A 12,881-nucleotide genomic window follows, 5' to 3' on the forward strand; every position below is an offset into this window, starting at 1 on the left:
GGTGACAAGGGTGTGGATGAGGGTTTTGGTAGAGTGCTCGGAAAGAAAGGGGCGGATTTTACGGATGTTGTAAAGAAAGAAACGACAGGTCTTGGCGGTCTGCTGGATATGAGCAGAGAAGGAGAGAGAAGAGTCAAAGATGACCCCAAGGTTTCGAGCTGAGGAGACAGGGAGAATGAGAGAGCCATCAACAGAAATAGAAAACGGGGGGAGCAGTGTGTCGGAGCAGTGTGTCGGAGCAGTCTCTATGCAGCGATACTGAAACAGTTGACTCACTCAGTTGTATAAAATTAAGGAAGTGATCTCTCTCATATACACTTTTAGTATTTTCTGCAAGCACTGAATGTGGGGTCCCCAGGTCACTTTTGTATGAAAAACATGTTGGTTGGATGAGAGTTAAAAATCAAAATGTCTGCATACAGTCAAAACTATATTTTTGTTCTTCGTTCTCTGCAGGGAGGGGATTTCTCTAAACATTTGTGAAAGAACAAAAATATAGTTTTGACTGGCAAACAGACCCCAAGGGCTGAACATGTAAAACTGAATGGGAGCTGTTTTTGTGATTCTGCTTCAAACCAATTTGATTGATGCATCCTATGTATTCCACACACACTGGGAGTTTTACCTCCGAGGAGATTTTGTGAATATTGATTTTCCCTGAAGAGGACCATTTTGGGGGTGAAATCAGCTGGCCAAGTTGAAGATTGAGGGTGCTAGCTTATTATAAACTACCATGAGCATAATCATCTACAGTTTTATGCCTTGAGTGGTTATGGAGAAGCCTGATATAGTAGACTTCTTCCAAAGATAGTTTTGTGTGTTTTTTTTTAATAAACTGTTCATTCAGATGATTGAGCAATGATATAGTTGTTCCTATCTTGCATACTTGCGGAGTAGGGACCTACTGAGCTTGTTTTAATAATTAAATATTTTGTTCTGTGATTAAGGAATTGGAGGAGCAAGTTGTGATTGGTTAACCTTTTGATACGATAATACATGCCCCTTCAGGGAGGAGCAAGATGGCGTCCTAGCTGTGCTCACAGACGCTCTCAAACTGTTTGCTGCTAAATCGAAGTTTTTCCCCGGATTTTGATATGCCTCATACTAAAAGAAAGGGGATTACAAAAGTGAAACCGCCAGTGGCACTAACGTCATCCCCTATACAGCAAACACTTGATCGTTTTGTGAGAAGCTTACCATTTGAATCCGGACTGGCGACACCCGCTGAGATCGGCGCAGAAGGAGCTGCGTCGATCAGGGATCTAGAGACCACGCTTTCGCCTCCGTTGCTGAAACCGCCTCCCTGTCCCGCTGGAGCCAGAGTGGAGTCAAGAGTACAAGCAGATACCGACGAAGTTTCTGACTTGTCTCTTTCTGGCGGTTTCTCCCTTGATGCACCGGTGGAGAATACTCTGGAGCAGGAAATGCCCCAGGAGGTGACTATGGCAGCTATATGGATGGCGCTTCAGAGACTAACTATTGAGGTGGCTAAATCCACTAAAGAAGTTTCTTTGCTAACAAGTAAGTTGAATTTAATGTCAGAATCATATGATGAAATAAAAAGAGAATCCTCAATTCAAATTTCAGCTATTAAAGAAGAGACCACTAAAGTCAAAACAACGGTAGAAGCTCTTGTTAAAGACAAAATTTTTACTGCTCGTAAAATAGAGCAGATAGAAAATTACAACCGACGTCTCACTCTAAGAATGTTAAATTTTCCAATGTCTCCTGCTTTGACGCCTCGAGATTTTCTTAAGAAATATTTTCAAGAGATTTTGAAGTTAACTCCCGCAGAAAGCCCTCCTTGTAATAAGGTGTACTATCTACCTAGTGCTCAAAAATCGGGAGAGATACCTGAATCTCCTGTTGTAGATATGCAAAACTTAACTGCATTACTTGAAGAATCGAAGATAGAAATAACATCTAGACGGACTCTTATTGTATCTATGGTGTTTGAACAGGACTTGAATTTAATAATGAAACTTTACTTTAAATACTCTGCAACACTGTTCTACGGACAAAAAATTTGGGTTTATCCCGATGTTACAAAAATAACACAGCAAAGGCGAAAACAATTTCTTGCGCTAAGAGATGAAGTGAGAACACTCGGAGCAACTTTTACTTTGGTATATCCTTGCAAATGTATAATTCGAATGTCTGGCATTAAATACGTCTTTTTTGAACCACCTCAATTAAAGTCTTTTCTGGACGCTAAAATTCCATCTACCTGAATAAGAAAATTGATTCAGCAATCAAAGATAAATGAACAAACAGGACTATGCCAATTTGAAGCATTTTCTTTTTTTCTTTGGATTATATTGCTCCTTAAATTTGTTTAGATTCCTCCCCCCACCCTTTGGTGGTCTAAGGAAGAGTGAAAAGATTGCTTTGTTTAATATATGCTAGATTTAGCATTTATTTTTCCTTGAAATATTTCTGTTTTACTTTGCAAACTGGATAGGTTTGTAATTTAGTGAAAATTATAAATAAATAAATAAATAAATAAATAAATAAATAAATAAATAAATAAATAAATAAAAAAATACATGCCCCTTCTTCACTGCAGAATTAACTGCCCTCTCCTCTTTGGGTAGAAAAGTCTTACAAAAAAAACCTGTAAGATGGCTTTTAAAAATGAATTGATCTTCGCTGGGCTGAGCTATGTGGACTGTAGGCAATGTGAGGTTGTGCAATGTTTGGCAGCTCACTGTTCTGGGATTTATAGTTTTGATTTTTCTACTGAAAATTTTGTTTTAGCATGTGTGTCTTTTATCCCTAATTTTATTAATTGCTTTGCTGTTGGTTATGAAAGGCGGTATACTATAGTATCCCAATAAATATACCTTACTACATTATCAATTTTTTAAAATCACGCATTAGATGGAGCTTATCACTGCACTTATCACCACCAACTTAACGGGTGGAGGGGAAGGGGTAACAGCATTCACTGCTTAGGTTCTTTTTTTAGGAAACGGCAACAGTACTGGGGTCCTTAGGATGGCTCTGAAATGGATTATAGCTATATCATCCTACATTCATAGATAATTCCTTGCCTCCAAACCATCTATTTTTCCCTACATAAGAGGGCCTAGACAGATTAGTAGCATGTAATGTTTTGCTGAGAAGACTCTTGCTATTAATATGTTAAAATTTGCTCTTAAATTTGTGTTTCACTGCCAAATGTAGACATTCTGGTGTTCATGGGGATTTGAAAATCAAGGGTTCAAGCTCCATCAGCATAAAAACTCCTCTTGCAATGGTACATTCTTTCCGGCTTCCCAGAACTGGGCTGCACGAATCAAGTTATTTAAAATCATTTATAGAAAAAGATGAAAAGCAGAAGGCTAGATGCTCAACAATCTGGCAACATTTACATTTATCTCCAGATTCCAAATCATGGGTCTTGTTCAATGATTTCTCTAAGTTGTCCCAGTTATCACAATGGTGACACTGAATGGCTAGACCTCAGTTGCATGACAAAATTCTGGAAGTACTCTGGAGCATGACCCTCAGATGACAACAGTGCAGCAGTAACTGGACTGAGTTGGGAGAGGAAAAATCCTGGGTAATAACGAATGAAAGCTCATGCTAGATCCCAGGCCCTATTGCGACAGAAAGATAAACCCAAAACGAACAAATGCCTAGTCACACAGTGCAGCTGAATTAGTGTGTCCCTTAGTTCTAAGGTTTTGCAGTTACCATATAACAGCAAAACCTCTACGTTAACTGTAGGGGTGTCCTCAAAACCTTTTCTTTGCATTAATTGCATGGCAATTTCATTATTTCAAATTAAATGCACAATAAGTTGACAAAAGCAGTTATCATTACCCCCTTACGCATTAGCTGTTTTCACAGTAATTCAGCATACAACAGAGAGGGTCAGTACACAACACCAGCAATCCAAGAAAGAAGCACAAAGGGCTCTCAAAAATGGTACAAATGTGCTTTATCTGTGGCCCAACATGGGCTGTGTTTCGGCGTAAGACAATGCCTGCCTCAGGGGTCAATTCTAAAATATGAACAAAAACTGAACATTACATACAGAAGACTCATAAAATGTCTTCCCCACCCACCCAAACCAGGATAAGCTATTACCTTGGAAGGAATTTGGACTATGGTCACCAAGACAGTCTATGTTTAAGATCTCATATTCAACAGCTGTGTAACCTTACTCAGACTGTTCAAAAACTAGAGCAAATAGATACTAAGTTTTTGCCTCGATGGACAAGCGACTCCAAGGGCTGTAGCCTCAGATTAATTGTCGAGACTCCCAAAGCCTGAAGAGTAGTAAAGAAAACCTCACATTGTGATATTCAATAGAGAGGCTAGAAAAATTTGCTTTACTCCAAAAACCTGAGATTCTTGAAGTTTCCTCGAACAAGACTGCTTTCAGGTATTTTGTTGAATAATATTAGGCGGTGCTAAAAATTTGACAAAATACTAATTGCTTAGTGTTATTATATTTCTCAATGCTTCCATATGGAGAATCCTATTGAGGGAGGCCTTGACTCGTTAGGAGGAGCTAGTTTAGATTTGACTGATTTCCTTGAAAGTTCTAATGATATTAAAACTAGGATAACCTCCTTTTTTATGTTCTCCATAGAGATGCATAAATTAATGGTTCTAAAAGCTTACTGTAAAAATAAAATTCTTTGTTTTCTGGTCAAAGAATTCAGATCTTTCCTGACGTGGCTAGGTGCACCTACTTGAGAAGGAAGTGATTTCTTGAATTAAAAAGTATGTACACTTATCTTGGGAACTTTTTTTTTTATGGTTCCTATGCAAGTGTTTAATTGGTTGACAGTGGAAGAATTATATCTTCTTTGATCCTACACAATTAGAAATGTTCTTGGATAATATTAAAAATTCTTTAATTTCAAGGGTGCGGTTATTCGAGTTCTCTATAATTGAATAATCATCATATATGTTTAGAACAATCTTATCATAGGGTAGGATTGAATTCTATTTTGTTTACTTAAAATATTTTCTTTTTGTTAATTAAACGTTATTCAGGCTTCCATAACGGTACCTATTTATTTGAAAGAATATTTGACTTATTATGCTTTGTAGTTACCTTTACAGTGCACTTTCTCTGCATGTTATGGTTATGTGTAATTTGAATTCTCTAATAGACTACTTTTTTGTAAATAAAATATGCATGTGTCGAGGAACTGTCAAACCCTTTACAAATTTTGAATGAAAATAAGGAAAGTAAATATTCTGGTGACTGAGCTGACCGCAAAATGTGGTGTTTATTACATTTTCATTAGCTACTACATTTAACAAAATATCCAAGAGAAAATTTATCAATGTGGCCTTTACTCACAGTGAAGAAACTAAGGGACTGTTTTACTAAACTTTAGTACGCGTTAAATACTGGGTGTCCTATTTTATACCTATGAGCCACGTTGCATTTAGCACATGCTAATGGCTGTTTGCGTGCGCTAAGCTTTAGTAAAAAGGCACATAACTTTTGAGAGCACCAACTAAAAGGCAACAAACTTAAGATATTGTACTGACACAAAGCTTATAATAGAGATTAAAAATATTATAAAATGTTTGCTAGGAATACACAACTTGTGTTCTGAGCCAGTACTAAAAGATGTGCAGAAGTAACTTTCATACATTAATTACACGGCTATACTTATGTAATCTATTTTAAATCAATAAATAGCCATTAAGAAAAAAACCCTCAAAATATATCCCTCCACAAATGTTCTTCAGATATATATAAAAAAAGGACATCAAAACCTTATACTGTGCCTACTTGGCACAAGCTCAAAAAGCTGTATAAATAAAAGGCAGCTGTATTTTTAGACAGCTTAGCAAAGCTCCTAATTATCTGTGCTAAAAGATGCATAAAATACCCCCCTGAAAAATCCTCTAGGTTAGAAGCAGCATTCACCGCAGCCAAACACCACATTTATTAAAGGGTGTTCCCCCATTCTATATCTAAAATAGGAGTTGTTTTTTTTTTTTTTTTTTAAACTGTCTGCATCTTTCCCCTAACATGACAAGCCTGTGTTTGCATCAACACCTGGGATAAGAAAGCTTAGGTGATAAAGATCTACTACCCTCGTTTCAACAGAGCAAGGCCTATACTGAACATTTTACGTAAAACTTACCAGAAGTTTTTTGCTTGAAACTGATGGCTTTCTATGCATATAATAAGAGTTTGCTGTCCATCAATAGTTTTACCATACACCTATGAAGAAAGAACCACAATTGAGCCTTTCTAGAATGAAAAAATTAGGTCTTACCTGATCATTTTCTTTCCATTAGTCCTTCCCACTATTCCGGAACCTGTGGCATAGTTGTGTCCATCAACCAGAAGGTGGAGACAGAGAACTGAAAACTGAGCCGAGACAGTCTCTTGGCATCCAGTCCAGTTCCTCAGTATTTACTTAGACAAGCAGTAAGAAGAAACTCTGGCTAACGCAACTATGGAACACACTACCATACACTGTGAAAACAACATATGACCACCTAAACTTCTGGAAACTCCTAAAAACTGACCTGTTCAAAAAGGCATACCCCAACGAACCAACTTAAATGCCTTAACCCTGCAACACAACGAAATAAAAGTTCGTACTGGACATAACTCTTCCTTCTTATGATTCCCAATGTGTCTGTCACACATGAACTTTACCATAACCTCACCCTGTATTTGTTCATACCGGTACTGGGGATCACCTCTACCCTGGCTGGAGAGTTCCCATTCTCCCAGGTCCAAGAAGTGCCTGCTGAGAAAGTCCACCTCCATATTCAAGGACCTAGTGATAGAGAATGACACAGTTACCATTACCACAGATATACAGCGGTAATTGGCAACAGTGAAAAAAAAAAAGTTCTCCCAGATTCAGGAACAAAACTTTGTACTGCCCTGCGGGAACAGTACAAAGCCTTGTTCCTACGGTCAATACCAAGCTATGTAAGCCACATTGAGCCTGCAAATAGGTGGGAAAATGTGGGATACAAATGCAACAAATAAAATAAAAATAAAAAAAACACTAACTTAACACTAACCAGACAAGTGAGACAGTTTCTTGACATCCAGTCCAGCTCCTCAGTATTTACTTAGACAAACAGTAAGGAGAAACTCAGAATAAACACAACAACTTTAAACAACTCACTAACTTAACACTAACCAGACAAGCAAACATGTATGATCTCTCATCGTTGGACAACTTGTAGAGAACAAGTAATGCAGGAAGCACCATGTAAGGTGACAGTTGTTATTTGACCCATTACTTCACACCAACTAACATCTCAGAAACATCAGGTGGGCTTCTGGAATAGTGGGAAGGACTAATGAAAAGAAAATTATTAGTAAAACCTAATTTCTCTATTATGTAGCTTCCCACTATTCCAGAACCTGTGGAATGTTCAAAAGCAATCCCCAGAGTGGGTGGGATCCTGAGGCTAAAGCCTCAAAGCTGGCTTCAGAGCCATAACGTCCACCCTGTAGTGCTTGGCAAACGTATGCATCAACCACGTTGCCGCCTTGCATATATCTGCAAGAGACAGTAAGGTAGTCTCTACCCAGGATGTCACTGTACGCCTCAAAGAATGAGCCCGCAAGGCCTAAGGTGCTTACTTCCCCACAAGAAAATAAGCTGATACAATAGTCTCCTTCAGCCAATCTAGCAACTGTAGGCTTGGAAGCCATAAGGCCAGTCTGCCTAATTTGCGAAACTCATTCATAACTTGTAGATATCTAATGAGGACTCTATACACATCGAGAACTATCATGGAAGAATACCAAGCCTCTCTGCAAAAGGACAGAAGCTCCACAATTTGGTCAAGATGAAACACTGATTCCACTTTCAGAAGAAAGGAAGGAGCTGCATGAAGACATCCCCACTTCTGAAAAGTGAACAAAAGGATCCTGACAAGAGAGACAAGCTCTGAAACCCTACGTGCTAACGTACTAGCCACCAAGAATGCTGTCTTTAGCGTAAGACCTTTCAAGACGGCTTCTAAGAGTCCAAAGAAATAAAAGTTCCACTCGCATACGCAATGGATATACAGCATGTCTGAGCCTGAAGCAAGGTAGCAAGGACCGAATAAGAATAACCTTTTCATCTTAACCGAGCCCTTTCAATGGCCAAGCTCTAAGACCAAAGGGGCACGGATCCTCCATGAGCATCAGACCTCGTTTCAATAGGAAAGATGGAGAGGACACCCATTCTGCAATCAAATCAGGTCCATGTATCAAAGCCTATGTAGCCAATCCGGGACTACGAGAATTATTCGACCCCAGTGCAATGCGATCTTTTTCAACATGCAGCCTACCATGAGCCAAGAAGAGAAGACATACAGTAGATGTCTCCAGCCAGGGCTGCAGTAGGGCTTTGATCTCCATTAAGCCTGGTGTGTCCAACAAAGAACTTGGGCACTTTGGCATTCCTTTACATCGTCAAGTCCAGAAGTGGTAAATCCCATTGGTCCACTATCAGCTGAAAACCCTGGCTGGAGAGTTCCCATTCTCCCAGGTCCAAGAAGTGCCTGCTGAGAAAGTCCACCTCCATATTCAAGGACCTAGTGATAGAGAATGACACAGTTACCATTACCACAGATATACAGCGGTAATTGGCAACAGTGAAAAAAAAAAAGTTCTCCCAGATTCAGGAACAAAACTTTGTACTGCCCTGCGGGAACAGTACAAAGCCTTGTTCCTACGGTCCAAAAAAATCCTCTCCTCCCCATGGGTGTCATCACTTACACTTTCCTAAAGTCAGCTGGCAGCATCAGTGATTCACACAGGCCAGCTCCATGGCCTTCCTCCTATCAAGTTCCGCCCTCTCTACTGCAACATCCTGCTTAGCTTCAAACAGAAAAACGCCGTAGAGAGGGTGAGGACAGGAGGAAGGCCACTGAGCTGGCCTTAGTGAATCGCTGTCGACTGGCTGCAAGAAAGGCAGTGTGCTTACTTACATTACTGACGCTACCGGCGGCCCAAAAATTGAAGAAGGACAGCAGTGCAGAGCACAAGTAGGAAAGAGCTGACTGAGAAGGTTAGATTGAGAACCGGAGACGGCGTGGCAGCTGAAGCCCATGAGGTTAGTAGTCTCCCTTCCCTCAACTCCACGCAACCATCATCCCCGTTCACTGAAACAAAGCAAGCAAACCTATGAGCTTGCTCTGTCCATGTTGTCGTTCTTTATTGTTGGTAGCATTTTTATTTGATCTTGCTTATATTTTCAAGCATGCCAGCTTGTGCAGCATACGAATGTACAAAGAAGAGGCATTGGTTTTCATCTGTTAGAGTAACAATTAAAAATTGTAAATCATTGTGTCACTTGAAGGGCTGGTTATAGGGACTCCCTGTATTCATGAATAAATGTTTTCACCTAGTAAAGGGCCACCAAGAGAGACGTTATGAGTATCAGGTGCTTAACAATCAAACCTACTATTTATAAGTACAATTTTTAAAAAAAATAATTTAATTAGGTTGAGACCTGGGAACTCTGAAAATCTTTTTTTTTCCTGTGCCTACATCAAAAGAAGTTGGCGGCATGTGGGAACTTGCTCCTTTTGTTTTGTGGAGTGCAGTCAGGTATTAAATAATGAGGGAAGGGCTTCCTTCATGCAGAAATACTGTCCAGTCTAAATGTGGCAACATTGTCCCGTTTTGAGGCTTGTGCAGATGGAAGTCAGAGCTTGCGGAGACAAAGCTTGCAGGGACGGGGGACAAACTTTGTCCCCTTGTCATTCTCTACCCAGTGATATGAGCTGCCAAAAGGCAGAGATTTTTTTCCACCCAACTCATGAGGGAGGCCACCTTCAAGCCATTGGACGGCTGTGGATCCCTCTTGCTTGTTGATATAAGCCACTGCCATCGCATTGTTGGAGATAACTCAGAAAGGAAGCAAAGTCTAGCAAGACATTCAGCACTGCCCTGAGCTCCAAGTGATTTATCAACCACCAAGACTCCTGTTCTGTCCAGGTGCCCTGATGCTAGATGGAACTTGTAATGACTCCCTAATCCGACTTGCTGGCAGCCAATGTCACCACCTCCCACTGTGTTTTATTTATTTTGATATTTATACCCCACATTATCCTGAACACACTCGAGTTCAATGTGGCTTACAAAAAATAAAACATTGTGTAATCGGAAAGGAGGTTCCAATGGTCAAATTCCTGGGCGACAACCACCACTGTATACTCTGGAACCAATGTCCAAGAAAAACAAAGGTTGTACTTCTGTGACACCAGAGACCAGCAGTTAAGAGGAGATTCCTGTAATGGCCACATGTGAGCCCTTGCCCATGGCACCACATCCACAGCCACTATCACTGACCCCAGAACATGGATATAGTTCCAGACCCTGGGTCTTGCCTTGACCGAGAAGACGACTCTGTTGAACCAGCTTTGGACTTCCTGTGCTCCGTGAGAAAGGCCCTTTCCCATGCTGTGTTGAATAGAACGCACAGATACTCCACTGTCTGCGATGGAGTTAGTCTGCTCTTCCCAAAATTGATCATCCAACCCAACAACTGCAAGAGACAGACAACTTTGTAAATTGATGTCACGCTGTCCCAATAGGACGCAGCACAATGAGCCAGTCATCAAGAAATGGGTGGACTGATTCCCTGGAGCTGAAGGGCACTACCACCACCACCACCACTATGGTAAGCATTCTTGGAGCCCTGGCAAAACCAAAGGGCAAAGCCCTGAACTGGAAGTGATGGTCCAGCACTGCAAACATAGAAACCTCTGATGAAGCAGCTATATGGGTATATGCAAGTATACCTCCTTGAGATCGAGGGCAGTGAGAAATTCTCCCACTTGAATCAAGGCTATGACTGCTCTTAGTGTCTCCATGTGAACGCGGGACACTCAGAGGCAATGGTTTAGACCTTTGAGATCTAAGACCGGACGAAAGGTGCCTTCCTTCTTTGGGACAATGAAGTAGATGGAGTATCTAATTTGTCCTTGTTTTGCCTGGGGAGCTGAAATCATGGCCCAGAGCACCAGCAAGGAATCTACAGTGGCCTGAACCTTCACCACCTTAGTTCCCTTTCAACAAAAAGACTGCAAGAAAAAAAGTGCGAATGGGCAAGAGAACTCCACAAGAGAACTCCACAAGAGAACTCCAACTTGTAACCTTCTGTAAGAATATACTGAACCTACTGGTCTGATGTGATTTTGTCCCACTCCTTCCACTGGAGGAAAAGAAGAGTGGACTAGTCTCGCACCATTGTGGAGCTCTGGATGCATTTGGCACTCTAGCTGACCAAGAAGAGGATTTCCTGTACGCACAAAAGGAAGACTGGCGTGCCTGAAAGGGGGACTTCTGGCCATATTGCCGACTATCAGGCCATTACCATCTGCTGTCTCGAAATCAAGCTCGAGAACCCCCCTAAAGACAGACGACTAGAAGCTTTTGGCTTATCCTCTGGCAACTGCTGTGGCTCAGTTCCTCCCAGTTCTTTCACAAAGTCATTGATGTTCTCTAGCCACTTGTCCTGAAAGAGCAGTTTAACTAGATGTGACTGATGCTGCATCTGCTGCCCAACGCCACAACCAGAGTTGCTGATGTACTGTGACAGCCAAAGACATATTGCGGGTCATAACCCATATGTTATAAATAGCATCCACTAAGTAGGCCAACTGCACTTCCAGCTGGGTGTTATGGCACCCATCTTGTGTTGACAACTGCTGATGCCACTTCAGGCATGCTATTTCCACGACCAAGCTGCACAGTGTTGCTTGAAGGCCCACAGAGGCCACTTCAAAGGCTTGTTTCAGTAGGCCTTCTGGCTTCCCATCCTATAGATCTTTTAGGGCAATGACCCCTTCCACTGGTAAGGTGGTCTTGTCACCGTTGGGAAGCTTCAATTTATCTTTCTCCTCCAGAACGGGTAGAGGCAAGCCATGGCTTTTCCCCACTCTCAGCCCCACGTTCAGCAAGACCCATTCTGCTGTAATCAGGTCCTGAATGTCTGGATGCATCGGGAAGGCCTTAGAAGGACCTCTGAGCCCCCTCATGATCGAGGAAGATGGAGCTCCTGATGCCACCTAACACTCGAAACTCACGCGAACAACACAACCAAAAAGATGTTCTACTCCATGTGGAAACTGAAAAGAATAAAACCATTCTTTCCAAGATCTGTCTTCCGCAGCCTAGTGCAATCACTCATACTCAGTCATCTGGACTACTGCAACTCACTATACGCAGGCTGCAAAGAACAAATACTGAGGAAACTTCAAACAGCCCAGAATACAGCAGCCAGACTCATCTTCGGAAAACCAAAATACGAAAGTGCAAAACCCTTACGTGAGAAACTGCACTGGCTCCCACTCAGGGAACGTATCACCTTTAAAGTATGTACCTTGGTCCACAAGATCATTCATGGTGAGGCCCCTGCATACATGTCTGACTTAATAGACCTGCCACCCAGAAATGCCAAAAGATCATCCCAAACTTTCCTCAATCTCCACTTCCCTAAGTGCAAAGGCATAAAATACAAAGCACTGCATGCCTCAACCTTCTCTTACACAAGCACGAAATTCTGGAATACACTACCACGCAACCTGAAAATGATTTATGAATTAACCCACTTCTGCAAACTATTGAAAACTCACCTCTTCGAGAAAAGCTATGGCAAGAATCAAAACATATGAAGTCCTTACGCACTAACAGAGATAGGGCAATGCACTCTCTTCTGATCTCTCTTCCTCTTATTCTCACCACACTTAAAACTCTACCCACAGATGGAACTGTTATACCCTAATGTTCTCTCGCCATTGTTCTATCGCCGATCACTTCCCCATTGTTACATTCTACTGTTCCATTCCCAAACTATGTTTGACTTTGACTTGTTTTCCCAAAATATGTTTGACTTCGACTGTCTTCCCATAACTCTTCTCAATAT

General features: G+C 41.2%; 1 protein-coding gene across 1 annotated transcript in view; it reads right to left on the bottom strand.

Moving 5' to 3' along the window:
* The window catches only part of CAPZA2 (capping actin protein of muscle Z-line subunit alpha 2), a 98,449-nt gene that overhangs the window by 31,231 nt on the left and 54,337 nt on the right, over positions 1-12,881 (bottom strand). The window contains exon 7 of the mRNA XM_030216337.1: positions 6,126-6,205. Within this exon, the coding sequence (XP_030072197.1) occupies positions 6,126-6,205 (80 nt within the window). The remainder of the gene's footprint in view (positions 1-6,125; positions 6,206-12,881) is intronic.

This window comes from Microcaecilia unicolor, chromosome 10, assembly GCF_901765095.1.
Source record: "Microcaecilia unicolor chromosome 10, aMicUni1.1, whole genome shotgun sequence".
Classification (NCBI taxonomy): Eukaryota; Metazoa; Chordata; class Amphibia; order Gymnophiona; family Siphonopidae; genus Microcaecilia; species Microcaecilia unicolor.